The sequence below is a fragment of the Abrus precatorius genome, unplaced genomic scaffold (assembly GCF_003935025.1).
Source record: "Abrus precatorius isolate BTA unplaced genomic scaffold, Abrus_2018 Scaffold3, whole genome shotgun sequence".
Classification (NCBI taxonomy): domain Eukaryota; kingdom Viridiplantae; phylum Streptophyta; class Magnoliopsida; order Fabales; family Fabaceae; genus Abrus; species Abrus precatorius.
Window position 1 is genome coordinate 13,365,939 of NW_020874373.1, and position 26,027 is coordinate 13,391,965.

The 26,027-nt window shown below is 31.8% G+C and overlaps 3 protein-coding genes across 4 annotated transcripts; 1 reads left to right on the forward strand and 2 right to left on the reverse strand.

Annotated features, from left to right (window-relative positions):
* Window positions 1-48: 48 nt before the first annotated feature.
* On the reverse strand, window positions 49-5,008 carry LOC113863442 (probable aquaporin SIP2-1). Its single transcript, XM_027497026.1, has 3 exons — window positions 4,620-5,008; window positions 515-775; window positions 49-394 (listed from the first exon to the last, which is right to left on the reverse strand). Exons 1-3 carry the CDS (start codon window positions 4,902-4,904, stop codon window positions 230-232), a joined length of 711 nt encoding a protein of 236 aa, XP_027352827.1. The 5' UTR covers window positions 4,905-5,008; the 3' UTR covers window positions 49-229.
* Window positions 5,009-7,382: 2,374 nt separating this feature from the next.
* On the reverse strand, window positions 7,383-9,143 carry LOC113862873. 2 transcript variants are annotated; one of them, XM_027496142.1, is made up of 3 exons: window positions 8,680-9,143; window positions 8,222-8,369; window positions 7,383-8,018 (listed from the first exon to the last, which is right to left on the reverse strand). In XM_027496142.1, the coding sequence occupies exons 1-3, from the start codon at window positions 9,061-9,063 to the stop codon at window positions 7,786-7,788; spliced, it is 765 nt and encodes a 254-aa protein (XP_027351943.1). In that variant the 5' UTR covers window positions 9,064-9,143; the 3' UTR covers window positions 7,383-7,785. The 2 variants fall into 2 exon arrangements, with proteins under 2 accessions (XP_027351943.1, XP_027351944.1); XM_027496143.1 differs by having other exon boundaries at window positions 7,487-7,946.
* Window positions 9,144-12,955: 3,812 nt separating this feature from the next.
* On the forward strand, window positions 12,956-14,610 carry LOC113862207 (protein PHYTOCHROME KINASE SUBSTRATE 4-like). Its single transcript, XM_027495317.1, has 2 exons — window positions 12,956-14,153; window positions 14,214-14,610. The coding sequence occupies exons 1-2, from the start codon at window positions 13,057-13,059 to the stop codon at window positions 14,608-14,610; spliced, it is 1,494 nt and encodes a 497-aa protein (XP_027351118.1). The 5' UTR covers window positions 12,956-13,056.
* Window positions 14,611-26,027: the final 11,417 nt, after the last annotated feature.

The following is a 26,027-nucleotide window of genomic DNA, read 5'->3' on the forward strand; positions in this document are numbered from 1 at the left end:
TGCATGAGAATGCAAGAGAATGTATTGTACAAAAAGACTGTTTCTGGACAATTGATAGGGTATGACTATGAAGTATTTACACAGAACTTATCATTAATACAATGCACAGTGACCCATGATTATTAGTCACCAGCAGTTCTTGGCTTGGCACACATTCATCCCATCAACTGCACAAATAATAATGGAAGCGAAAACAGAACTAGATACTTAGCACAACATGGAGTAAGCTTCAATCTGATTTACTTTTTGAGGCTGCTCTATCTTCTTTCACAGGTTGGACTAGTAATTTGAATGTCCACACTGCTAAAATAGTTGCCTCGATGGGGGCAAGCCAGTATACAAGGATGTGTTCCTTTGTTATGTGATCTCCGCGAGCATAAGCCCACCCCATTACCTAAACAAGTCAAGCAAGGTTTCTTAGAAAGTAAACAACACAGGTTTTTTCTATGGTTCACATAACCAAAGTTCTGTGAACAAAGTAGTGACAGGTAAACAAGGATGCAACAGTACTTACAGATGCGGGGTTCATACAACCACCGGTCAGATCAGAGCCAAGTACATGAAGTGCTAACTTGGAGAGGCTGGAGATCCAAGTCTTCATGAAGAAATTTTCACGAATTCTAGTGGCAAGTCCCAGTGAAATGGTTACAATTGCAAAAGTTAGTAATCCTTCTGTCAGTGCGCCCTGGTGAAGGTCAATATTCAGACGTGGTCCCCGTCCTACTTCAGGAATTGTATCAATAAGAAGTTTAACTCCAACAATAGACCCAAGCACCTGGGGAGATTAAAACCATGCATGCATATTTTAGAATGATGATCTTCAATTCAAGTTGAGTTTGATATACTAATGTCTATGGTTGAGATGCATAAAAAATGGCTCATTAATACTAAAACTTGAAACGATTGGTACATATTAATATTAGCAATGTCATTCAAAATAATATCCCTAGTTCCTCACTATCACCACATATACACCGATGTTCTGCATCTCGAAGAATATAGCAAATGTGTTTCTTTTCTCTGTTAAATAATACACACATAAAAGAAAAAGACTTTGCAGCAAGGGGTATGCCATGCTTGCTTGTTTTATGCTGACAAAAATCTGGAAAAGACTATATAATATATACAGGCATTAATCCTCTGTCCTGAAGATATGATTTTCATATAACTCATTAACCCGAGGCAACATAACGTTTATATATGCACATTGTTCTAGAGCAGTTTTCAGGGAGGACAGCATAGCGGTCGCTATAGCAGTGATTTACGCGATTTTCAGCCATTGTTCGCTGCACAACAGCTGCGACACTCAATTGCGACGCTAGAGGGTTCGCAATAGCGGCCACTATGGCTGCTATTGATAACTATGGTTCTAATAATGATTTTTAGGCTATCAAAATGGAGACTTATTTAGAAGCTTTGAATCTTTGAGAAGTTGATGAAAAGAATTATGAAGTTATTCTGCTACTGCACAATCCTAGTGTGGCTAAAATAAAAAGTCAAAAGGAGAGAAAAATATGAAAAGTAAAGGCAAAATCATGTCTTTTTGTTGGTGTTTAAACAACTATCTTCACTAAAATCATGACTTTAAAAACAACAAAGACAAATTAGGATTATTTGACGGAAAAATATGTCAAAAATGAAAGAATTTGAAGCATGCAAGTGCTGAATTTGATGAGAAAATTTGAACTTTAGAGAATGAACAAGTCTAAGACAATCAAAGTATACTCAGACAAGCTACTTAGTATAACTAACAAGGTAAGATTATTAGACACTAAATTTCTTGATTCTAAAATTATAAAAAACATCATAATAACAACAGTGCCTGAAAGATTTGAGGCTATAATCACTACCTTAAAAAATATCAAATACTTGTCTAAAATTACATTAATATAACTCTTAAATGCCTTACAAACACAAAAGTAAAGACATGCGATGAGACAAGAAGGTGCTGTTAAGGGAGTCTTACATGTCACGCATCGTGAAAGTGTAAAATATAACAAGAAGAAATTTTATTTTCCATGTCATCATTATAGAAAAAATGATCATTCTCCTTTCAAATATTCAAAAAAAGCCTGATTCACAATGCAATAAATGCAGCCAAATGGGACGATAAAGATGTTATAGGCAAGAATAAAAACCAATACCAAGATGAAGAAGTCAAGATTGTTTATCAAGAGGAAGAAGATCATTTGTTTGTTGTTACTTGTTTCTCAGACTTGAAATCAAATGAAGGTTAGTTAATTGATAATGATTGCACTAACCACATAACCAACAACAAGAAACTCTTCAAAGATTTGATGTCGACTAACATCACCACAGTCAAAATAGGTAATGATGATTCTATTTCAATTAAAGGAAATAGGACAATTGCAATAGCAAGCTATTTAGATTCAAAATTAATTCATGATGTTCTTTTGGTTCTAGAAATTGACTAATATTTTTTAAGTATTGGTCAACTAACTGAAAGAGAATTTAAAGTTATTTTTAAAAACAAATATTATTTAATTAAAGATAAAGTTGGTCAAGATATTTTCAAAATAAAAATGAAAAGAAATTTTTTACTATAAACCTATTGGAGGAGGAACAAACAGTTTTCTAATGCAAAAAAAATATCACAATAATTCAATGTAAATGAAAGAGTCTCAAGGATGCAAAAAGAGTAATTAAAAATTTCAAAGACTGAGGTATCAACTTCAAAAGAAGTAAAAAATTCAAGTTGGCTAATTTTTCTAATAATAACCGGATTGACTCTGTTAATGATGTGAGAAATTTCTTTAGATAAGTTACTTTGAATTAAGTTTTGCAGCAAATAAAAATTTTATTTGATTCTAATTTGAAGCAAAAAAATAAATGCAAGATTCTTATTGATAACAAATCCATTTTTTGTTATAAATTTAAATTAGAGAAAAAAAAAAGATTTGAAGTTTAAAATGCAAGAAAGAGTATTAACAATATGTTTTTGTAACTGTTTTTAGTTGTTTTTTATTGTTTCAGTTTATTATCAGTATCCTAGTTAATAAGTAGTTTATACATTTTAGGAATAATTTAGTATGTTAAAAATCTTTCGGTTACATAATTAATTTCTATTTTATTTGAATTATTATAAATGTATTATTACTATTGAATAAAGATGAGTTCATTTCCCATTTATTCTCCTCAATTCTACATATTTTTTCTTTGTTTATTTTTTTTATGCCACAAAAACCAACAAATACTCTTGTCGAGATAAAAACACATTATAACCCAACAAGTTGATTGGTAAGTGTGATTTGCTTAAAGGAGTAGAAACATATAACAACCAAGTCTAATTCCACTTGGATACATGGATTGTGTGGTGACAGGAAGAAAGGGTATAGAAGGATAATTCATGAGGTTGTAGTTTAATCCCACCATCACATGCTCCAACTAGAGAGGTGTTTGTGCTTTCTAGTTATAAAACACAGAATAATTATGGGCAACGGAAATCATTTTATCATGTCTTGAGAAAAGTCTTTCACTAATCAAAATAACAAGATAATTGTGTTATTCTTTCCTTAGAGGTATTTTTCAGCCATCGTCTGTAATTTTCTAGTCCTCCTAGCCTCTCTTATGTGATATCAAGACAGGGAAAATCAAACATGAGAGAAGTACATGGTTTAAATCTTTAGGGAAAATTTCAAACATTAACAACGGCACACCTTTGCTTCAAATTTTTAATTATTCAAGTATCAAAGGTTAGAAGTCTAAAAACAGAACTAAGCCAACTTCTGCACATGGACAATTTAAAGGTATTCTAATAAAACTTGAAATGCTCCACTCAACACTAGATGATTGAGTTAAAATGGATGTTAGTGCCAGCATATTGGGCACAACAGCGCAAAGAGACAGATAAATATTAGAGACTTCAAGAGCAGAAACATGCTCATCCATTCAAAACCCAAAACCTACTCAGAGATAGATATTAAAAAGAAAAGAATTCAACCAATTAGTATAGTCATAACCACATCAGAGACAGATTCACAAAACAAATTTAATTTAAAGAATAAATCAACCAACAATTTTAAAAATTATATTAGGGTGTGTTTGAATAACAACTTCCTTAAGCACTTATTCATTAAGCTCTTATCGCATAAGGGGTTTATCCTATAAATTAGACCATGAAACTTATTGATATAAGTAGAAAAAAGCTTATTTTGATAAGCTATATGAAGAAGCTTATTGATAAGCTGAAAAGAACTTATGAGAATCGTCAACTACATAAACTTTTCATAAAACAAACCCTTAGTATCTAATTCAACTAAACTTATGAACCTTTTCATTAAACTGATAAGAAGAAAAAGGATTACTATGAAGCTGCATTAGCATGAATTTCAACACAGTAAAATTTTAGACATTACCAGCTATTTTATAAAAATAAAAAAATTCAACTTTTAGATTGCCCATGTTAATTTGACAAAACAAAAATTTGTGACGCAATATTTATCAACACAATTCAAACAATATGCAAGACCCCCGATTATGCATTCACCCATTTTTCTTCACATCTCCAACCAATCCAAGCTATCAAAAAATAAATAAATAGAAAAGGGGCAATTCAGATATTATCATAAAGGTGATCTGTAACAGTAGAAAAGAAGAACCTGAGAGGGAATTCTAGCAGCAACGCAATAAATGAAATCGCTAAAGTTGCCAGAGATAGCACCGGACAAAACGGTGAGGGGGTTGTAGGCCCCACCACGCGTAACCTTGGAAAGGTACGCAAAGAGGAACATGTTGGCAATGGAAAACGCAGTCTTAACGACCTCGCCGAGGTGGTCGTGATCAAAGCCAAGGTTTCTGAAGACAAATATCCGAACCAAAACACCCGACCAAGCCCACATGAAAGATAGAACGAAATCTGACACCACAAGCCTCATTCGTCCCATCTTCAATGACAATAGCGAAGATGGTATGTGCTACATGCCCATGCCCATGCCCGTGCCGATGCTCTGTTAACAAAGGAATCTTATTCTCAAATAGTAAATTCAAACTTGGCCGCTTGTGTTTTGGCATAAAGGTAGCAGAAAAATAATGGATTAGAATCCTTTCAGGACTAGTAATTAATGCCAAAATATCATGTTTGGCAAAGAAAGATATAAAAATAAAATAAAATATCTTATGCTAATGGTGATTCTTACTATATTTATTTTGGCTCCCCTTTAGTTCTTCGTAAAGGGCAATCGATTCCATTAATAAAACAACTAATCACTATTGTAGATAGTACTTTGGGTTTCATGTATAACTTATTCTAATAATCTATTTTTAATTTGAAAATCGATCATACATTTACTGGGACTGGGACGAAAATCTTGTCTTGCTTTGCTGTCTTGTGGCTTGTACCACCAATAAAAAATTGCCACATTATTTAAAACAGCCATATCAGGATTTTGTTGTTTAAATTCTTTTATTTAGTTTATCTTCACTTTGAGAATGTAATTTTATCTTTGACTTTTTAAGAATAGTCCATGGCTTCTCATTGTTTGTTAATCTTCCAAACTCCCTTAATATCCTTTAATGATATGCCTTAAAATTGTATATAATTCACTCTTTCTATTACCTCTTGAATTTCAACTCACGGTGTGTTTAAGAGTTTACGCAAACTAAAAAAAGCTGAAGACATTACGTGTGTTATATTATTATTATTATTATTATTTATTTTTGTCATAACAAGTAGTATTTGTTTAAGTGACTTGACAAATATTAAGAAATAACAGTAAATTCAAGTGAAAGGATATTGTATCAAAAGTCTTCTTAACCATGTAAGTATTGAAAGTAGCAGTGATTATAGTCTTTTAAATGCCAAACGACCTCAAAATGTAATATGGAATATAAAATATGTTTAATGATAACCTAATTTTTATACTTTGGCCAAAATTGTTTTTTATCTCTTTACAACTCTCACGTAATACTATTATATTGTTGTATCAGTTATTAGTACCAGAAATTTCAATTTTAAAATATTAAATTTTATTTGAAATTTTTAATTATGTGTTGTTAAAAAAAATATTAGTATGACGTGATTTGTTAGAAGGTGTGTGATTTGGTATCCTAAATTTTTTTATGTGTACTATACTTAAAAATTTATACCAATAAAAAAAAATATATGACAAGTTAAAAAAATATATTATTATATATAATTATTTTAAAATTATATTATTTGTTATATAATCCTATTATTATTACTATTATTATTATATTGTATATTAAATTTATTTTTTTATTTTTTTATCATTTTTTATAAATTTTTAGTTTTAAATAAAATATAATTTTTATTTATTATAAAAAAAAATTATAACATAATATATTAATATAATAATTAAATAATTGAATATTAATAATAATAAAATTAAGAATATAAAAAATATATTAATATAATATTATTATTTTATTTTTAAATTTTAGTTCATTTAGTTTTAATTGCATCTTGTTTTTGTTTAAAGATTTAGTTGCTCTTCAGCTTGTTTAAATATAATAAATATAATAATTTATTATTAAATAAATTTATTATTTAAACATATATATAAATATTTTTAGTTTTAAATAAAATATAATTTCTATTTATTATAAATAAAAAAATTATAACATAATATATTAATAGAATAATTAAATATTAATAATAATAGAATTAAGAATATAAAAAATATATTAATATAATATTATCATTTATTTTTAAATTTGAGTTTATTTAATTTTAATTGTATTTTGCTCCTATTTGAAGACTTAACTGCTATTTAACTTATTTAAATATAATAATTTATTATTAAATAAATTTATTATTTAGGGTTTAGGGTTTAAAAAGTAAATTTATAATTTGTTTAGAAATTATCACAATTAATTTAAAAAGAAAAAAGAAATCGTCATAATTAATATTTTGAGTGTTGGTTAATTATGAATAGTTAGAAATTGTGACGTTAAATTAGGTATGTTTACAATTCTTTTTATCCTATTAATTAGGCCTAAAATTAATTTTGATAGATTTAAGTTTTAAAATTTAAGGATGAAAGGCTTATTAATTTAAATAAATAAAGTTAGGCATGTTACACTCGCATGATATTTTTATTTATCAGTAAGAAAAAATAATTAAAATAATTAAAAAATACAAACTGTTAAAAATTAACAAGACCAAAATCGTACATTAATCAAAATATAAAGAATAAAGGTGGAATTAAACATTTTAATTTCGGTTGACCATAAATGTTTGTGACATTTTCCAGCTTCAAATCAGAGTTAGATTAATTCATAAAGTGGACATATATAGATGTTAATTACAGTCTTGCAAACTCCACCATGTCGTTTTGAAGAAAACAGACACACACTAATCCACACTTCGTGTTAAATTTGAATTAAATAAAATCTTTTTTATTATAGTTAATTTATTAATTTAACCGCTAACTCATAAGACATTAACTTAATTATTGTACAAATCAGATTTTGGATAATTTACAAATTGTCAAGTCTATAGAAGTAGCTCGTTCAAAATATTGTCATTATTATTCAACTATTAATATTCCATCTAGAGCATGAGTATTTTTAAATTAAAGTAAAATGTTAAAAACTAACTCAATTTCAAGAGCCTATTTTAATTTAATATACAATTACCTTATTTTTGGCTTTTACTTAACGATTTCATTGTGATACTTGCACAAGAGCCAAGAGGACTCTTCCCAGGATGTAACCTTTAACGATTTGTGTAGCATCTAGTCTTAATGTAATTGAAGAACAATTTTGCATGTGGTTTGAACTTCATGATTGGTCTTGAGAAGACTTTTACTTATATTCATAGGCTATAAGATGTTCCATGGTAGCCTTAAGCTTGGGAAGCTTTACCCTTGGGGCTTCAGTGGCATGATTAGATTTAGACCCTTGAGGGCAGAAAACAATGTACACTGATGCATCCAGACCAAGTTCTAGATCATATACCCGTTTCCCTGAAGCATATTCCCCCAGAAGTTGGTAAGATCTTTCTGATCGATCCATTGCAACACAAATATCCTCACTACCTGCTCAAATTCAAAGGGTAAAAAAAAAACATAATTGCAATTTCTTCAAAGCCAAACAGAGTGTGCATGGCAATTCAAGGTTAGAACTTAGACGAGAAATAATAGCAACTGTTACTTTTTTTAGTTTTAAAAAAAATTTAACTAAGAACTGTGAGTATTTTTAAAAAATGCTTCCAGGACTCATGAGACTTAGAATGACTCACATGCGGCTAATTCTATCTGAGTCTGGTAGATAAAATCCAGAACAGCTGAAATCTCTTTCTCAAACTTCTGAAACGGCCCATTTGAGAATTCCATCTTTCTCAGCTTACACAATCCTTCCCCCAACTCCATCATGGCTCCTTTATGGTTCTATTAATTCAGCCCATTAAGATTTTTTTTCTTTAGAAAACAACTCATAATCAAACAAAACCATATCATAAATTAAAGGAATAGTAATTATACTAATTAACCTCTCTTAAGGTTTATTCTAATTATACTTACATCCCATTTGACTGAAAAATTATATAAGAAATAAGAAAGGTACTTGTGCTATCAAAAATAAGAATAATAAATAAAACAAGCGAAATTGGTGCAAGTGTTATTAGAAATAATCTAAATCAAACTCAATGTAATTATACTGAAATAAAATGGAACATTGACACGAGTAATGTATAAAAACCTGGTTGAAGAGGTGATGAAAACCCACAGAACATTGCAGTATTCCATGAATGAGTGTCCTAGCGGGTTCTTCAGCGCTGTTCCAAAGGACTTCAAGATAGTCATGGCACTTGTAGTACTCTCCTCCATTGAAGAGAGTCACTGCTTCATCAAAATTGTGCTCTTCATCGTCATCATCATCATCTTCTTCTTGTTCAGTGAAATATCTATAAGAAATAGCCAAGAGCTTGGAATTGCTGCTTCTGTGGTTCTGGTGTTGCTTTGAATGAATCAGTGGATTGAAAGATGATGGTGGAGCAAGAATGATGGGGTTGTGAAAGGAAGTAAGATAAAGCTGAGATGAGATATGGGAAAGGGTTCTGAGAGAAGAAGGAAGAAGAGCCATAGATGATGAATGGCCAGGAAAGGATTTTCTGACTTAGCCATATTTCCTTTCACTCTCTTTTTGTGGTGTTGGTGGAAACTTTTGTGGCAACCAAGAAAACATGAATTCTTGAACTCATGAAAATTTTTGTATTCACGGCACTATACTTTTAGGAGCTAGATTTTTTGAGGATGGTAAATGTAAAAAGTAATAATAAAATATATCTTCATCTCGCCGCTATTTTTTAATTACACAACTTGTATATACTTCTTTGTTTATTTGAATCATTTTCATCGCATTTATCTATTAATCCTTTCTTCATATATATTTGAACAAGGATTCAAAATATTCTAATTACACTTATCTTATATATTTCTTTCTTTATTATTTTTCTTGTTCATTGTATTTATCTATTTATCCCTGTTTTTTTTTCTCTTTCTTTTTAAGACGTATATTTCTCAAGAATGTAAAAAAAAATATCTACGTAATACTGTCAATAAAAGGAAAGGGAAATTTTGAATTAATAATATTAAATGAAACTTTTTTCTTTCATTTTTTACAACTTTTTTTCTTGCTCTAAGAAAAGTGTTATTCAAAAACATTTTTGGTCTGCTTTTTTTGGTGAAATCCAACCAGATTTGTTTTTTATTTTAGTTGTTGGGTCGTCGAGTGAAATTTTGGACTCTGTGGGCGTGTTTGAGCCTGCATAAGTGTGTAGTTGCTTGATCCTGAAAAAACAAAGGTGTCCACTTGTGTTATGTGGACTTAAAAGACAGATAGAGGAAAGGGCTTGGGTAGAGGAAAGTTAAAGAGAGAGAGAGAGTAAGAGATGCTATTGATGATATGATAGAAAAAGAAGAGGGATAGAAGAAAGATGAGGATAATGAATAACGGATGTAAGAAAAAGTGGATATAAAAATGTAAAAGTTGGATCATTAATCACATCTCTTACTTTCTCTCTCTTCCTTTTTTTATCTTTTTCGTTCCTCTACCAATTTTACACCTAGAAAGAGATGTCAAAGTAAATTTGTCCTTAAAAATTCTCTCAACAAACTAATAATAATAATAATAAAAAAAGTGGATAACTTAATTTTAACTTACTAAAAAATCAAGCTAGATCATATCGTCGGCACTAAAACTTACCAAAAAAAAAAATATTCGTTCTTTTTCTCTAATTCAACTCTATTCTTTATTTCTGAAGGTTAAGTTTTAGACACAAAAAAAAAAAAACAGGGACTTTGATAAATATTATCTAATTTAATAATTTTTGAAAATAAAAAATAAATTAATATAAAATTGATCCTTTATTTATATTTATAAAAATCACATAACTCTTAGTTTAAAAATAAAATTTTTACTCCCCCTCTAAAACTCGATTCTTAATCATCCTATCACCATCCTAATGAAGCAAAATGGGACTTTGTATTCTACAATCACGTGTGATCTCCGACATAAGCATCTACCATATATATATATATGGGTCAAGTTCACACAGTATGACATTATTGTTACTCAAAATAGACAGCTCACGTAACATTAACAAGTTAAACTAACTTGTTTGGTTGACGTTACTAATGACGGATAAAGATGCATTGGATATGAAACTCACAGCATGTCCTACGGTAGTCATTCATTTCTCTTTAACCAATAAAAATAAGTTCTAACTAAAAGTTGATCTTGAGTTTTGGTGCTTAAAAGTTGTAGCCTTTTAACACGAATCACTTGTCTCACAAAACAACTGTATTTAGAATCTTCTATAATTTGTGTGTTTAGATTACTATCACCAGCGTCACACAGAGAGCAGGGGTTAATTCGCAGAAATTAATTATCATGTGAGACAAGAAAAATGCAAATTTGAGCAATAAGAAATTATGATGTTCGCTTTTTGTTGGGCGTTGATGAGGATCAAATAATAGAATATTATACTTATGGCAACCAGAAACCGTTAACTGTAACATCAGCAGAAAATTCTTACAGGTAAAGAGGCTATTTATTTTTCCTAACCAACCATTCATAATATTATAAAAAAGAAGTTGAGGACAGAAGAAAAGAGAAATCAGCAAAGAACATACGAGACAATAATATTTAAGAATTGCAGTACTGCATACGTCACCTTACACATACATGCAAGTTTCCACGGAAACAGATTTGAAACAACGAGTCTCCTCAAACTTCTACGTTATTTTACACACGCACACACGGAATGTGCATACATACTAAGATGGTCCTGAATAAGAGAATCTTATTCCCCCACCTAACAGGATTGCCAACAAAGAAAAAAAACAATAAAATAATATAACAAGAAATTAATAGTTCTCTGCAACCCAAGGGTAAAGAAAGACAGCATCCTTTTCACTAAACGAAGAGTAACATCAATTTGTATTACTCGGCACTATCAACAAAGCTAAAAGTTATGTAAAGTAAAAGATGTTGATAACTTGTTAAAGGATTGTCGAGTAAAAAGAATCTATTATATTATCTGATGGAAAGAATGTAACCAAAATCTTGTTCTAAGGCAAAATGAGGACCACCATCTGATCAAGAGCCATACATAAATTGTCTAAAGGCAGGCAATAAAGCAGTGCATGTTACCTAGAAGGTTAATGGTGACCCACCATGCGCTGCTTCCCAAATCAATCCACCTTTGATAATTGATTTGGGTAAACCCATAAAGACAGTTCTTTATGGTCTCCCAAGAGTTCAGACATACCTTCTTCCCTAAATGTCAAATGGAATGGACCCTCTCACATAAACATTGCTACCTGGCTGATGTTTGATGTCAGATAGGACGTGCTTCCTTGCCTACTTTATTGAATCAACGCCACCAAACTTATCAGGCGACCACAGGAAGAGGAAACTTACTAAGAAAGTAAGGAAAAGAACGGGAGAAATAGTCACAGATCTAGAGTTGGGAAACACTCCATCAAGGATAAAAAGTGTTTCCAGCAATTTTTAGGTCTCTGAAATAGTAACCTCAGCCCTGAAACTCTGAAGTCCTAAAAGCCTTAAGAGGCATACATCATAGGCCTAACATTATTATGCCATTCCAAGATACTGATTTGGACTAGACATAACTATAATATACACTTACACAACACTTCCTCACGGGTGTATACCAACCATTTTCCTACATAACTATAGATCATTGCTTTACTTATAGTAATACCAGCACTCAATTATTGAAAGAGCTTAAAATGTCTGTTCTGTGTCATATGTCAACGTAAAATCCGAAAGTATTGTTAATTATATTTGGCCAATAGTTTTTATATGCGTAATAGCTCTACCTATCAAATGAGGTGTGGTACCCAGTTTGTTGCACATTTAAGTAACTCTGATATGTAATACAGCTGGGATTCCTAGAGCGATCGTCAAGATTTACTACATCTGTATTTCTAAAACAGCATATTATGAATTGAGTAAACTGTACTTGATAGAAACTTTACAGACACATAGAATCATCCACCTATCAAAACTGTGTAGAAAAACATAAATAATTTTCTTGTTGAACCTTCTTTTCTTTGTATTTTACCGTGCTCTACGCTAGCCCGAGCAACTATTATCTGTAGCATACAAATCAAAAGTCATCCAACTTTGTTTCAATGATTAAATTCATAGACAGAGAAAGCTACTAACCGATGGCCATGATGCAACCAAATGATGAAGCATCACACATAATTGGTTATTCCATCACTCTATCTACACAGATATCATAATCTAGTCCGGATATTCTTCTTTTAAAATTCAGGCTTTTGTTGTTTACTTATAATACATCGAGAAAGTATGTGTGAGGCAGATCATAGGTTGGGAATTTGTTTCATTATAGAGGGAAGAAAGGGAAAAAAAGGAAGAGAAGGGCATATGATGTTTCTAGTTTTTACAGCTTCATAATTGGTGTCAGGACAAGTTAGTACAGAGACCTGAACACACATATATATCAGCACACAAGGAATTTCAATCGCAAATAGCTCAGCTTTTTCAGTCACAAATATATTTAAATAAACACAGCATAAAAAAATGGAAAGAGCAACAGTGATGAAGACCCTGAGAGATAGAGATGCATCCTTCTCATCATATCTCAGACCCGATAAGAGTACAATCACTTGCAGCCAACCCCATCCTCGAGTTCTTGAAGACTCCACCTCAGAGCTTAGCATATTCGATGCACACAAGTACTTCAACGAAGTAACCATCAATGACAACAACATCCAAAAGGTTACCATCAGCAGCAACAGCAGAGTCTCTCCCATGGAAAACATAGAACGGATCCCAGAGAGAGGTGACGTCATCACAGAAACCACCACCCCCACAACAACAACCAGATACTCCTCTGCTTCATCCTCAGTGGATGGCTACGCCAACATCAGAAACTCCAGAGCGCGTTCCGTCCACGCGGCTACTCCAACTGCTTCCTCAGAAGCCAGTTGGAACAGCCAAACCGGGTTGCTATCTCATCCCCCAGGCGCAATCCCAGTTTCCATGAAAAACCCTCAAAATCAGAACCCGAACGATCTCAACAACAAACTCAGAACATCACTCTCCAAACCAATTTGGCTCCTTAGGAGAAAATCAAAATGTCCATGCACGGGAAAAAAATCAGTTCAAGTCAAAGAAATAACTCCACAACCCAAAACCAATATTCAAAGAGATTACTCTCTCAAGACACAGGATCACGGAGCTGAAATTAACGTTCATAATCACATCACACCCAACAACTGGGTTGTTGACCAAACCGCAGCAACCCTCGTCGCTGCAAAATCACAAAGATTCCAAAACCCTAATACTCACAGAGTTGTGAGCTCTGTGAGAGTACCATTCACCGATGGCTTCACTTTCCCCGTGCTAAACCCTCACGGCTCAGTCACGAAACTCAAAGTCCCGAATGTCGTCGTCGAGGAAGATCCTCCTCGAGATTCCTTGGAGGTTTTCCGACCACCGGACGACATCGTCGAGCCGAAGCCGCTCAACTTCCCATTCCCGCCGAAGTCGCTCGCCGTCGTCGTAGACGACGACGCTGCGAGCGACGCGAGCTCCGATCTGTTCGAGATCGAGAGCTTCTCCACCGCCACGCAATCAACTTACCCCGCCGTCTACCGCCGCAACAGCAGAGACTCGTTCGACGAGGCTTCCACCACCACCGCAACGCCCTCGGGGTTCTTCTTCGGGCGGAGGAGCATGGACGAAGGATCAACAACTCCGACGATAACGGAGTGTTACGAGCCGAGCGAGGCGAGCATCGAGTGGAGCGTGACGACCGTGGAAGGACACGACGACGCGGCCTCAGGCGTTGGCGTGGGCGGCGTTGCGGCGGAGGAGAAGTGGAAACGGAGAGGGGGAAACGGTTTGCTGGTGAGTTGTCGGTGTGAGAAGGCGGTTAGTGTGGGGCCACAACCGGTGAAATGTGGATCAGAGGGACAGAGAGGTGCCACGTCATCAACGCATGTGAATTTGATTGTGAACGGTAACAGTCTTAGTAGTAGTAGTAGTAGTAGGATCGGGTGTGTAAACAAGGCACCTCTTTCGAGGCCTCACCGCAACGCACCTCGCGTGTCGCATGCTTTCGCGACATAGCGTGCCATATGCGCGTGCATGCATGCATCTCCCACGCTTTCTTCCCCCCCCCCCAACAATAATAGCACTTTTAGAACTGCGTTTCAACATGCTTTTAACGCACAACTTAGAACTCATTATTAGTAGCGTTATATTTGTAAACCTGGATCTGTAACGGATCAAACGGGATCCCCGCCCGTTCCGTTTTGTTCGTTTTTTCCGATTCGATTATTTTCTGCCCTTTTGTTCTTCAGTTGTATTTCATTTCCTCGATCGATGGATAGGATGTGTATCTATGTCGTTGTTGTAACACGAGCAGCTGGTAGCCACTGATCTGAGCTTCTTCATTTTATGTTGCTTTTTCTTCTTCTTCTCTTTGTTTCTGCACAGATTAAGATCGAGATATTTCGTGTTTGTTGAATTCACACATAGATTTTTAACCTAATTGGTCCACTGGTTTAGGTTTTCAATTATAAGTGTAATAAAATAAAAATCAAACTGCATTGCATAAAATTTTCAATATTTAATTTAATCAATTTTTAATTATTGAAAATGAATTTAACAACGAACACCCTGATAGTTGGTCTTGCACAATATTAGAAAATAACAATAAGTAGAACATGTGGGTCCTATTAATAATACTGGGTGTATATCCAAATCACATGGGTTTGATTATTAAGTTTGGATCCCAGTTATCTTAGCCAATATTATGTTTAAAAAAGAAAAAGCTTTGTAAGACATTTTCTGTATATGTTTAAGATATGCTTATAAGGTATAATCAAGGAAGGACCTACAGGTTATACTTATAGTTTACGGGGTTAACTGTTCTCGTATGGAAACATTGCATGTGTGTGTTTGTTGGAAGTCCTCACATGCATCACAAGTGAATCGTTACTTGTAATATAAATCGATTATATACTATTTATTGTTCTCGTTGTGCACTTGCTACCATCAACTTTAAACACAAATTATATCAAAAACCTTTATACAAGACATGTGAATTCATAAGAGAAAAACACGGAAGAAACACTATCTTTTGATTGTATAAAATTAGTAAATATTGATAAGAAGACTGAGACATTGAGATGTTAATTTATAAGAAACTTAACGTAGACTTATTTGTCATTTGTCTTGATTTTAGGGTAGTGTTATTAACAAGCTTGAAACTTATATTTTAAACTGTTTAAATAAGAAAAATGTTGTGTTAATATTTTTCATTTAAATTGTTGGACCACGTATGTAATGTGTGTAGAATTGAATGCGTGGGTCCTATTAATATTGGATCTAATACAAAATCACATGGGATTGGCTAGTACATTTGGATTCTAGCTATGTGCATACAGTATCATGAGAAAAAATGCAAAAAGTTTCTGTATATGTTTAGGATATATGGTGTACAATCACCCGACAATTCATATGCACACGAAAAGAAATAGCGACACAATTCATTTGCTGAAATTTAGAATGTTATTTCTTACTTGATTTTTTTTCCTTATATTTAATTTTCGTGAAAAAGAAAAAGAAAAAAATAATTTTCTCTCTCTTTTAAAAAAACCAAATCTAAGAATATTTTTTTTAAATATCTGTATGATAGATTTTTACTATTATTTTATTCATTTAATTGTTGTTTGGTATGCTTTCTGACGATAAGAATTCACTAAAATGACTTTTCTTGGTAGTAGGGTGAACTGTATGGAGATGGATATTGACATCTGATTATGATTGATGCTACTTATAAACCTGAAATTTTCATTTTTAGTGATAAAAGATGAATATGGCTTAGCTACTAATATTGAAAAACATATAAAAAATAAAAATATAATAATAGTGTAAATTTTATTCATATTATTGTTTAATTATAAATGTCAATACATTAAAAATTATTAATTAAGAGGCATGAGCTTGAAGATGACATATAGTTGTTTGCTTGAAAGTAACAACAGATCCACACAGGCTGAGTTCTAAAGAACAGATCAATCACTTGATTGTTAATCTTGCTAAATGCTTTCGTACTGACTATACTCAAAAAGCTATAATGATTCATTTTCTGTCACATTTCACAAAGCAAGGAAGCAGCTATTGTGGCCAATTCTATAAGTAACTACAAACTTTAATTATGATTTTGAAAAAAGCAGAAAATTAAAACGAGTTCATCCCAACAATGTTTGTTTTAAAGAGTAAAAAGAAATTTCATGATAAAAAAAACACACGAATCGTTAATTAAAGCTGACATGATTAGTTGCACGTAATATCATAACTTATTAAGCACCATGCATGTGGGAGTGTAATGCACAACAACAACAATATTAATTGGTTTAATATTACAAGTCACATTTCAGCTTTTGCTATAAATGAAGATAATTTTTCTAGTGCCATCTTTCGAAAGAAATATATAGGTAATTTCTGGACAATTTTTGCACAGATACAGTGTTGTTGCTAAAATCAGAATCCAAATCAATCAAAACCAAAGCACCTTATGTCACATGGCCAAACAGGGCATCGTTTAACTTTGCTCTGTTCATGGGGCTCAGACTTTTTCAAGTTATAGAGTGATGCTTCTCATCACCAAGGCATACATCTTCCATCAAGCTATTATTTTCTAAAGTTTAAATGAATATATACAAAAATCAAGATGAAATTTTTATAATGCATCAAAAAATTCATTTTGGCTAATATATCTATTTAAAATTAAAGGTGGGAGCTAAATGATGGCCACATTTGTAGGATGGTAAAAGGGAAGTGGATATAAATTTCAGCATCTTGAGTTGAACAAAATCTAAATCAGTACACTATTGGTGATTGACATGTAATGGACAAAATAATGCATAAGAACTATTGAGAAGTTCAAGTCAGAGACAGAGAGGGACAAAGACTTGGGATTTGAAGTGAAAAGGACCTGGGAAACCTATTGACTAGTCGAACTACCTGGGTCCATTCTGATCGTCACAAAAGGAAAACAGAATCATTTGAAGGGCATCCTCAAATTGTGACTTATGAGGAACAGAGATACCAAGAGGCAATTTGGGGACTCAAATTTTGGGGCCTTAACAATGATGGGTGGATAGATACACTCACACTCAGTACATAATTAATGTTAATTCAGAAATGCTAACGTCATGCTTTTTAATCAAATTTTTAAATATATTTTTTATTGTTGAAGATTATATAAATTTTATTGTTAATTAAAATATATTAATGCATTTTAAAAAATATTTTTTGTTAATAATTAAAATCTGATTAAACTTTATAAAAATAATGTGAATCTCATTCTTGAATAAATAAATTTTACTCATATTTTTATAATTTTTATTAAAATTTAATTAATTAGTAAAAATATATTAAAAATAAAAAAGGTGTTATTAACTAGTACTTAGTTTGGTAATTTACATTTCATACACTAGTTTGTTTTAATTTTAAAAGTACCGCTATTCAAAATCTATCTATATTAGATTACCATTTACCAACCAAGTAACAAGTGAAGTGATGAAATGGTATCATTTTAGATTAAGAAGAAGAATGAAAAACATGATAGGAAGGTCAAGTTTCCTTGGAGCCTGGACCTGTAGCAATCATATTTTCCAATCATAAACATTTTAATTTTAAATTTTACTTGGATCGTGGAGTTTTCTCTTCGGTTTTTCATTTTGCTCCTATGGTTAGTAGACTAGAACGAAAATAGAAGGGAAAAAATATTAAAACTAAATTTGAAGGGAAAAAAAAGAAAAAAATACTTTGTTTCTAGAATTCCTCCTTTTCTTTATTTCTTTCACTTTCCATCAATTAAAATAATATATCTCTCTCACTTCTACCCAACCCAAGTATTAGAGATGGCTAGCTCACATCTAAAGACAATTGGCTCGTAGTGAAATTGATGGTGAACACAATCAATTAACTCTTTTAACATAACCTGCCTTGGTTTTAGAGGAATTAATTGTGAACGCAGCCATTTAATGAATTTTTCTAACATAGCTTTCTTCATTTTGGAGATTGATAGTAGTTAGCACATTAGTTATGATGATGGCTAATTAATTATGATTCCTTTTTGTATATAAGTTATATTATTGTTCATTGTAATTATCTTTTATTATATTCTATTAACAATACACAGTTTGATCTTCTTAATTTTTGTCTTTTTTTTTTTAAATTTAGTTGCATGTTTCGTTAATATGATGATACCGAACCTCCCATAACAACTCTATGACCTAATTTCCATCAAATTTTTATTTTCTTTCATTTTTTTCAATAACTTTCTTATAATTCCCTTCTTTTTTTTCAACAAATTTATCAATGCTCCTTAGATTTGTAATCTTTTCTCATTCTCAACTTGTTATACATGGCTTTAAGTGTGTATATAAATTGATTGATATTGATATAAAATGTGTAATAATAGCACATATATATATTCATTAGCTTTGATGTAAGGTGTGTATTTTTTATGCTGGAGTATATATTTTTTAAATTATAAATGTTAGTGTAAATAATAAAAGTGAAAATATATTAAACTCAATCAAAGTAAAGATAGTTAAAATTGAACAAAGAAGTTTCAAAAAAATCTAACCCTTTCTAGGATGGAAGGAAAATAAAAATAAATAAATTTAAATTGAAAAAATTCAAAAATAAATTAAATTTTTACTTCTAAAAATTTAAAATTTTTAATTTTTCATTCAATATAAACAAAAATGCATTATTATCTCTTTTTTTTTTTCTTTCTAACCATGAAAACATAGGAAGCTGTTAGAAAGCGCCTTGAAGGAAGGGGTGATGATAGACTGGCCTTCCATGGGATAAGTAACGTCCTTGTAGCTAAAGAACTAAAAAATATTTGTTTGAGATTCCAAAAAAAAAACTATTTGCAATAAAAGCTTGATGTGATGATCCCGCAAGTTGATCAATCAAAGCGTGTGGAAGATAACATCAAATTTTGGATTTAGTAGTGGCTGTGTCGATCACTGTTTCGACTTAAAACAGTGATACTAATGGTATGATTGTAGAAAGAAAGAAAATAAGAAAAAAAAAATGTTACGTGAGAGAAAAATATATGAAAAATGAGATGGAAAAGATGTGTTGTTTAAATGGATAAACAAAAGTAGTGAAATTTTTTTATTTTATATGAATAAAAAAGAGAATAAAATTAGGTAGTTTTTATAAAAAAAATATTTTGATAATTCAATCAACAAAATTTTAATATAATATATTTTTATATTATTTTTAAAATTATTCTCAATAAAATATAATAAAAAAATTACTCTCCTTATCACATAAAATCTCACCATTTCATGTAAAAAAAATTGCGTGAATCCAACAAAAATATTTTTTTCACTGATATAAAACAAAATATCTAAACGCGTGAATTTTTTCTTCAGACAAAAAAAGCATAAGAGTTGCTTGATTCAAAATTTTGTTTACATGGATATTATTTTCTGAAGCCAAACTATACACTAATGGACATCATTGCTGATAGTAATTTTTCTTTTTAAGTTTACAAGTGCCTTTGGTCTACTTTGTTTTTTGATTGATTTGACACCATTTCAAAGCAGGTTTGTAGATGTTTGATTTGAAAGGCTTATCCCTGTCGGAGGAAACGTACATAGATAACTTGCTTAGATGTCAAATGGTTGGAAGATAATCCTCTTTGCCAATCATCTTCAATTTCTTTTTCAGTGAATTTTTCAATTAATTGATGATGAAACCTGGTTTAATTAAGATTGCTAAAGCCTATCATAGTTATTTTTATGTGTCATTTGTTAAATTTAATTAAAGAAAAAGTTTAAGTCACTAATATAGATATTGTTATTATTATTGTTTATATAAAATTTTTAATTTTAATTAAAAAAAATACTAATAGTATTTATTATATTATATCTAAATTTATTTTTTAAAGTAAAATTTTTTCATATTATTATAAATTTAAAATTTTTTTTACTTAATCTGAATTTTTTATTTAACTTATATCTAATAGATTATAATATAATTAGTGAAATAATATATTATAATATGTTAGATGTAAATTAAATAAAAAATTAAGATTGGGTATAGAAGTTTTTAAATTTAAATTTTTTTAATTAAGCTAATTTTTCTCAAATGAATAATCTTCTTTATTTTAATTATTTTTACTTAATAATTAAGCATTAATTGTGACTTTGTGTGGTGGTTGTACTTTTGATTTAATTGACTTAATTTGCTGATCAATTCCATATTTTGAGATTTGGCATCGTGTGAGGCATTGTTTGGCTGGCGTGTAACAGTTTCAGTGTAATATTTTGTCAATATGATTATGACATAATCAATATGTTGTTCATCCCAAACTGTAAGCACTAGCAAAGGCACCTCCTAACTTGCAGAAACTATTGGAGATTATTAGAAACAATTACCAATTTAGTTACTTATGATGATAGTGAATTGGTTAGTAGACTTAATTGCAATCCCTCTTATATGTAAGGTATGATGTAGTTCATTGTAGCCATTTTTATTCAACTCCTCCTTCTCTTTAGATTTTATCATTTTCTCAACACCTCTTCCTCCAGCATTTCTCGTTTTCCATATAAATGATTAGAAATAGCATTTGATTATCACCCTTTAAATCATGATTGAACCAAGTGTTATCATCTTGCACAGTGAATAAACGGTTAGTTGAAAAATACACGAGTGACCAAATCTTCCATGCTTTGTTGCAGTCTCTAAGACAGTTGAATATCTTTTAAAAAAATTATATTTAACTTTTTTTAAAAATTAACTAATTATAAAATATATTTAAAATAACATGTTGCTAGCAATTTTTCTATTGATCATCATACAAACATCTCACTGATTCTAACATGTATAATTTAATAATGTTTATACAATAAATTTTACTCAAAAATTAATAAATAAAAAAAATACAGCGTTAAAATACTTAAAATAGTCTTTGATTAAAAGATACCTGCATAACATCCCCAACTAATGTTAAATTCTAATTCACGTTTTAAAACTAAAGTCCTGCTGTTAAAACCTTAAAATTAAATCCTAAACATATATTTAAAAAAAATAAAAATTTCCAACATACTAGTTGTGAACTAATATGACGGCGCCAATTCAATCTTAGCCTTCTCATAGTTTTTTAAACAATTGAAAATTTTAAAATCCCGCTCAAAATTTTAACATCTTTTAATACACTCTTTTCTATGATTAGTCTACTTTTAAAAAGTTAAATTAATTTGTAAAAAGTGATAACTTTACAAATTGATATTACTACAAATTTATTTTAAAACAATTAATTAATAAAAAGAATAATTTAATTTTACTTAACAATCAAAGTTATCCTTATTGTCAACAATTGTCAGTCAATTCTAATTAGCGACCGCTAGTATTTATCTTGTACTTACTTAGATTGTTTTTATAATTTTTTTTTTTTTGGAAATTTTGTAAATCGTTAATATAAATTTTTTATAAAATTTTAAGATCATTTATTATCATTATTATTACATGCTTGTTTTTTATTTTTAAAATTTTAATTTATTATTAATTAATATAATAATAGATTTTAAATTTAATAAAAAGATAATTGTGTAATGCTATAAATAAATTTTTTGAAAAATCAACATATTAATACTTTCAGTAAAAATTTTAAGGTAATTTCTATTATACTTTGTAAATTAAGAAGTTTCTATTATGTTTTCTAAATTAAAAAAAATATTTTATACTCTTTTATACATGGAATAATTATTACTATTTATTTTATATTAATAAATAATAAAATTAATAATTTATTTGATAAAAATATAAAAATATTTTAATTTTAAAAATATTAAAAAATTACTATCGTCAATTTAAAGAAAATATAAAATATCTTCTCTTATTTATAAGAATTCATGGACGCTATAACAAACATTAATAGAAGAGCCTTATAATTCTGGTTTAAACACCACATAATTAGCATAACAGAATGACAGCACAGCAGAAGAATCTTTTCTATTTTTTCATTTCTGTTATTCCTTTTAGTGAACATTCTAGAGCAACAATGAGCTGTCAATAGATAGTACAGAATATGCTTTTATCCTCAAAAGTTTTTAGGTCACACCAATTCTTTTGTACAGACTATATATATAATGTAATCATTGAGAATCATAGTAGACAGAAATTTATGCAAATTGTCTTTTCTTCTTTTATCTGTTATGGTATCAAGAGCCCTCTAAAGGTTCAAGCTTTTCTAGCTTACCTCTCTCATGGTCGATTCATGCTCCTCTGGAAATGAGGAGGAAGACATTTCACCTCATCCTCCCTTTGTTGATCCTAGCCAAAATCCTTCAAGCCCCTTCTACATACACCCAAGTGAGAGCCCTTCATCTATTGTGGTTTCTCCACCTCTCTCTGCCAACAATTTCCAGTCATGGTCCCGTTCCTTTCGAATGGCCCTTATTTCTAAAAACAAGATGGGCTTTCTCAATGGCGCCATTCCCATCCTAGAAACCACTGATCCCTTATACCCCTCTTGGGAAAGATGTAACACCCTGTTAATGTCATGGATTCTCAATTGGCTTTTTTAATGGCGCCATCCCCATCCCAGAAACCACCGATCCCTTATACCCCTCTTGGGAAAGATGTAACACCCTGTTAATGTCATGGATTCTCAATTCCCTTTCTCCTTCAATCGCTCAAAGTGTTGTGTTTTTTGAGCGAGCCACTGATGTCTGGACTGACCTTCGCGAACGTTTTTCTCAGGGAGATTTGCTTTGTGTTGCTGAGTTACAGGAAGAAATCTATTCTCTCAAACAAGGTGCGCTCTCCGTCACCGACTACTACACCTCTCTGAAATCACTCTGGGAAGAGTTGGACAACTACCGAACTCTAACCCCTTGTTCTTGCTCTGCTCGCACCTACCATTCACAGGATTTCATCATTCGTTTTCTGAAAGGACTTGACGATCGTTTCACCATGGTTCGCTCACAAATCTTATTACTTGACCCTCTTCCCTCTGCTAATCGTGTTTTCTCCATGATAATCCAACATGAGCGCCAATAGCATAACCCATCTTCTTGTTCCATGGAAACCAATCCCTTCATCAATGTTGTCTCTGGTAAAGGCCGAGGCCATCCACAGCAAGGGGGGACAAAACAAACTCGCAAATGTGAATTTTGTGGCCGCCTCAGACACACTATTGATTCGTGCTTCCAGAAAAACAACATCACTCCGACAAAGTGCATCCATTGCGATCATGTTGGACATAGCAGCGATGTATGTTATACTAAGTTTGGCTATCCTCCTGGACATCCCAAATATCCAGGAAAGCCACACCCTTTCAACAACAAGAACACCTTTGGTGGCGGTGGCACAACCGCTGAAGGCACTATGAACAACGTTACTGCCTCTTTCTCTTCAGATGTTGCGCCGGCCCTAGAAGGAGAAAGAAAAGACACTTCAACTCTGGGCCAAGGTCTTCACATTACTATAGCCCAATTCCAACAACTAATGAGTCTTCTGAACAAAGCTTCCGGATCTGGTGGGGAAACTCAGAAATCCCTTCAAGGGCCAATCTCTCTCACTCAAGCCCAAACCAATCTCACAACTCTGGTTTTGGCAGTAGGTTTATCTTTTCCATTAACACCACACACACACACTTAATAATTTTTCACACACCACACCATGGATAATTGATTCCGGAGCCACTGATCACATAACAACTTCATTAGATCATTTTTTTAAATATTCTGAAATCAAGCCATTAAACATCAATCTACCAAATGGGTTTACTGTTCAGGCCCATATATCCGGAAGCATACAATTCTCTCCGGATTTCATTATCCATGACGTTCTTTTTGTTCTAAACTTTACTTTTAATTTATTATCTCTTCCTAAATTATTAACTACTGCTCCTTGCCGTATAATTTTTTCAAATGAATTCTCTAATATCCTTTGTCAAATACAAGACATGAACACATTGAGGATGATTGGTTCGGCTAACTTAAAGGAAGGACTTTTTCACTTGACAATCGGAAAGGAAAGGAGCCCATCTACCAATAATGCTACTGCCACCACCATCAATAACTCCAACTTTTGGCACTTTGGATTAGGACATTTATCTAGTAGCCATCTTAATGTCTTGAATCAACAATTTCCTTTTATTTCAAAGGGTTCTAATGAAATTTGTGACATTTGTCATTTAGCTAAACATAAGAAGTTGCCTTATTCTCCTAGCTTTAGTAGAGGTTCTAAGATTTTTTATTTGATTCACATGGATATTTGGGGCCCCTTTTCCAAAATATCTATTCATGGGTACAAATATTTTCTTACTATACTTGATGATTTTAGCATATACACATGGGTTGTTTTATTAAAATCAAAAAAGTGAAGTAAAAACACATACAAAATTTTATTAACTTGGTTGAAAATCAATTTGAAACCAAAATTAAATGTATCCGATCTGACAATGGACCGGAATTTTTTCTAAAAGATTTTTTTAATTCTAAAGGAATAATACATCAAACTAGTTGTGTTTACACACCTCAACAAAATGGGAGAGTGGAACGCAAACATCAACACATTCTCAATGTTGCTAGGGCCATCATGTTTCAATTCAAAATTTCATCAAATTTTTGGTCCTATGCTATCAAACATGTTGTTTTTCTCATTAACCGCGTTCCCTCACCCATCATTTCCTATAAAATGCCTTTTGAACTTCTAAATAAAGTTACACCCGATTTTTCCATGATCAAAATCTTTGGTTGTTTATGTTATGCATCTACTCACAATCAAATTCATAAATTTGAACCTCGATCTAGAAAAGATGTTTTTTTGGTTTTCAAAACGGTACAAAAGGATATGTTATTCTGGACATTAATACATGAGAAACATTCATTTCTAGAAATGTTGTCTTCCATGAAACAGTTTTTCCTTTCCACACACCTCCATCACTCTCTACACCCATAACCCAACATACCCTATCCATAGAACCAAATCCAGATTCTCCAAACACACTACCCAGAAAGGCCTCAAAACCTCAAAGCCCCAACCCCAACACGCCTTCACCTTCACTAGAACGAAACTGCGACCTCCAACCCTAACTCCACTTTACCAGAAATTCCAGCCCGCCACACACCGTCCCCAAAACACGACACCCATCCTCCTCCATACCTTTCTGAATATCAGTACAAGCTTCCTTCCCTTAAGTCCGCACAATCATCCACAAGGTGCTCACATCTGATTCAAAGCTTTCTCTCATATACTAATGTCTCTCCTTCTCATCATCGTTTTCTCATGGCCATATCTTTTGAGCATGAGCCCGCCAGTTTCTACGAAGCAGTAAAGCACCAGTGTTGGCGTGACGCCATACAATGTGAGATCAAAGCCCTTGAGTTGAATCACACTTGAGATGTGGTTGAGACTCCTCACTATGTTTGACCCATAGGTTGCAAGTGGGTATACAAAATCAAGAGGCTGCCCGATGGAAGCATAGAGCGCTACAA

Excerpts from the sequence above, each read along its gene's own strand:
- LOC113862207 (XM_027495317.1), top strand. The coding sequence starts at position 13,057 with ATGGAAAGAGCAACAGTGATGAAGACCCTGAGAGATAGAGATGCATCC. Across the intron at positions 14,154-14,213 it reads CGCCGCAACAGCAGAGACTC|CATGGACGAAGGATCAACAA; the intron begins GTTCGACGAGGC and ends CGGGCGGAGGAG.
- LOC113862873 (XM_027496142.1), bottom strand. The coding sequence starts at position 9,063 with ATGGCTCTTCTTCCTTCTTCTCTCAGAACCCTTTCCCATATCTCATCT. Across the intron at positions 8,370-8,679 it reads TTCATCACCTCTTCAACCAG|AACCATAAAGGAGCCATGAT; the intron begins GTTTTTATACAT and ends CTGAATTAATAG. Across the intron at positions 8,019-8,221 it reads TCAGATAGAATTAGCCGCAT|GTAGTGAGGATATTTGTGTT; the intron begins GTGAGTCATTCT and ends GAATTTGAGCAG.
- LOC113863442 (XM_027497026.1), bottom strand. The coding sequence starts at position 4,904 with ATGGGACGAATGAGGCTTGTGGTGTCAGATTTCGTTCTATCTTTCATG. Across the intron at positions 776-4,619 it reads CTGCTAGAATTCCCTCTCAG|GTGCTTGGGTCTATTGTTGG; the intron begins GTTCTTCTTTTC and ends TAATCTCCCCAG. Across the intron at positions 395-514 it reads GTTGTATGAACCCCGCATCT|GTAATGGGGTGGGCTTATGC; the intron begins GTAAGTACTGTT and ends TGACTTGTTTAG.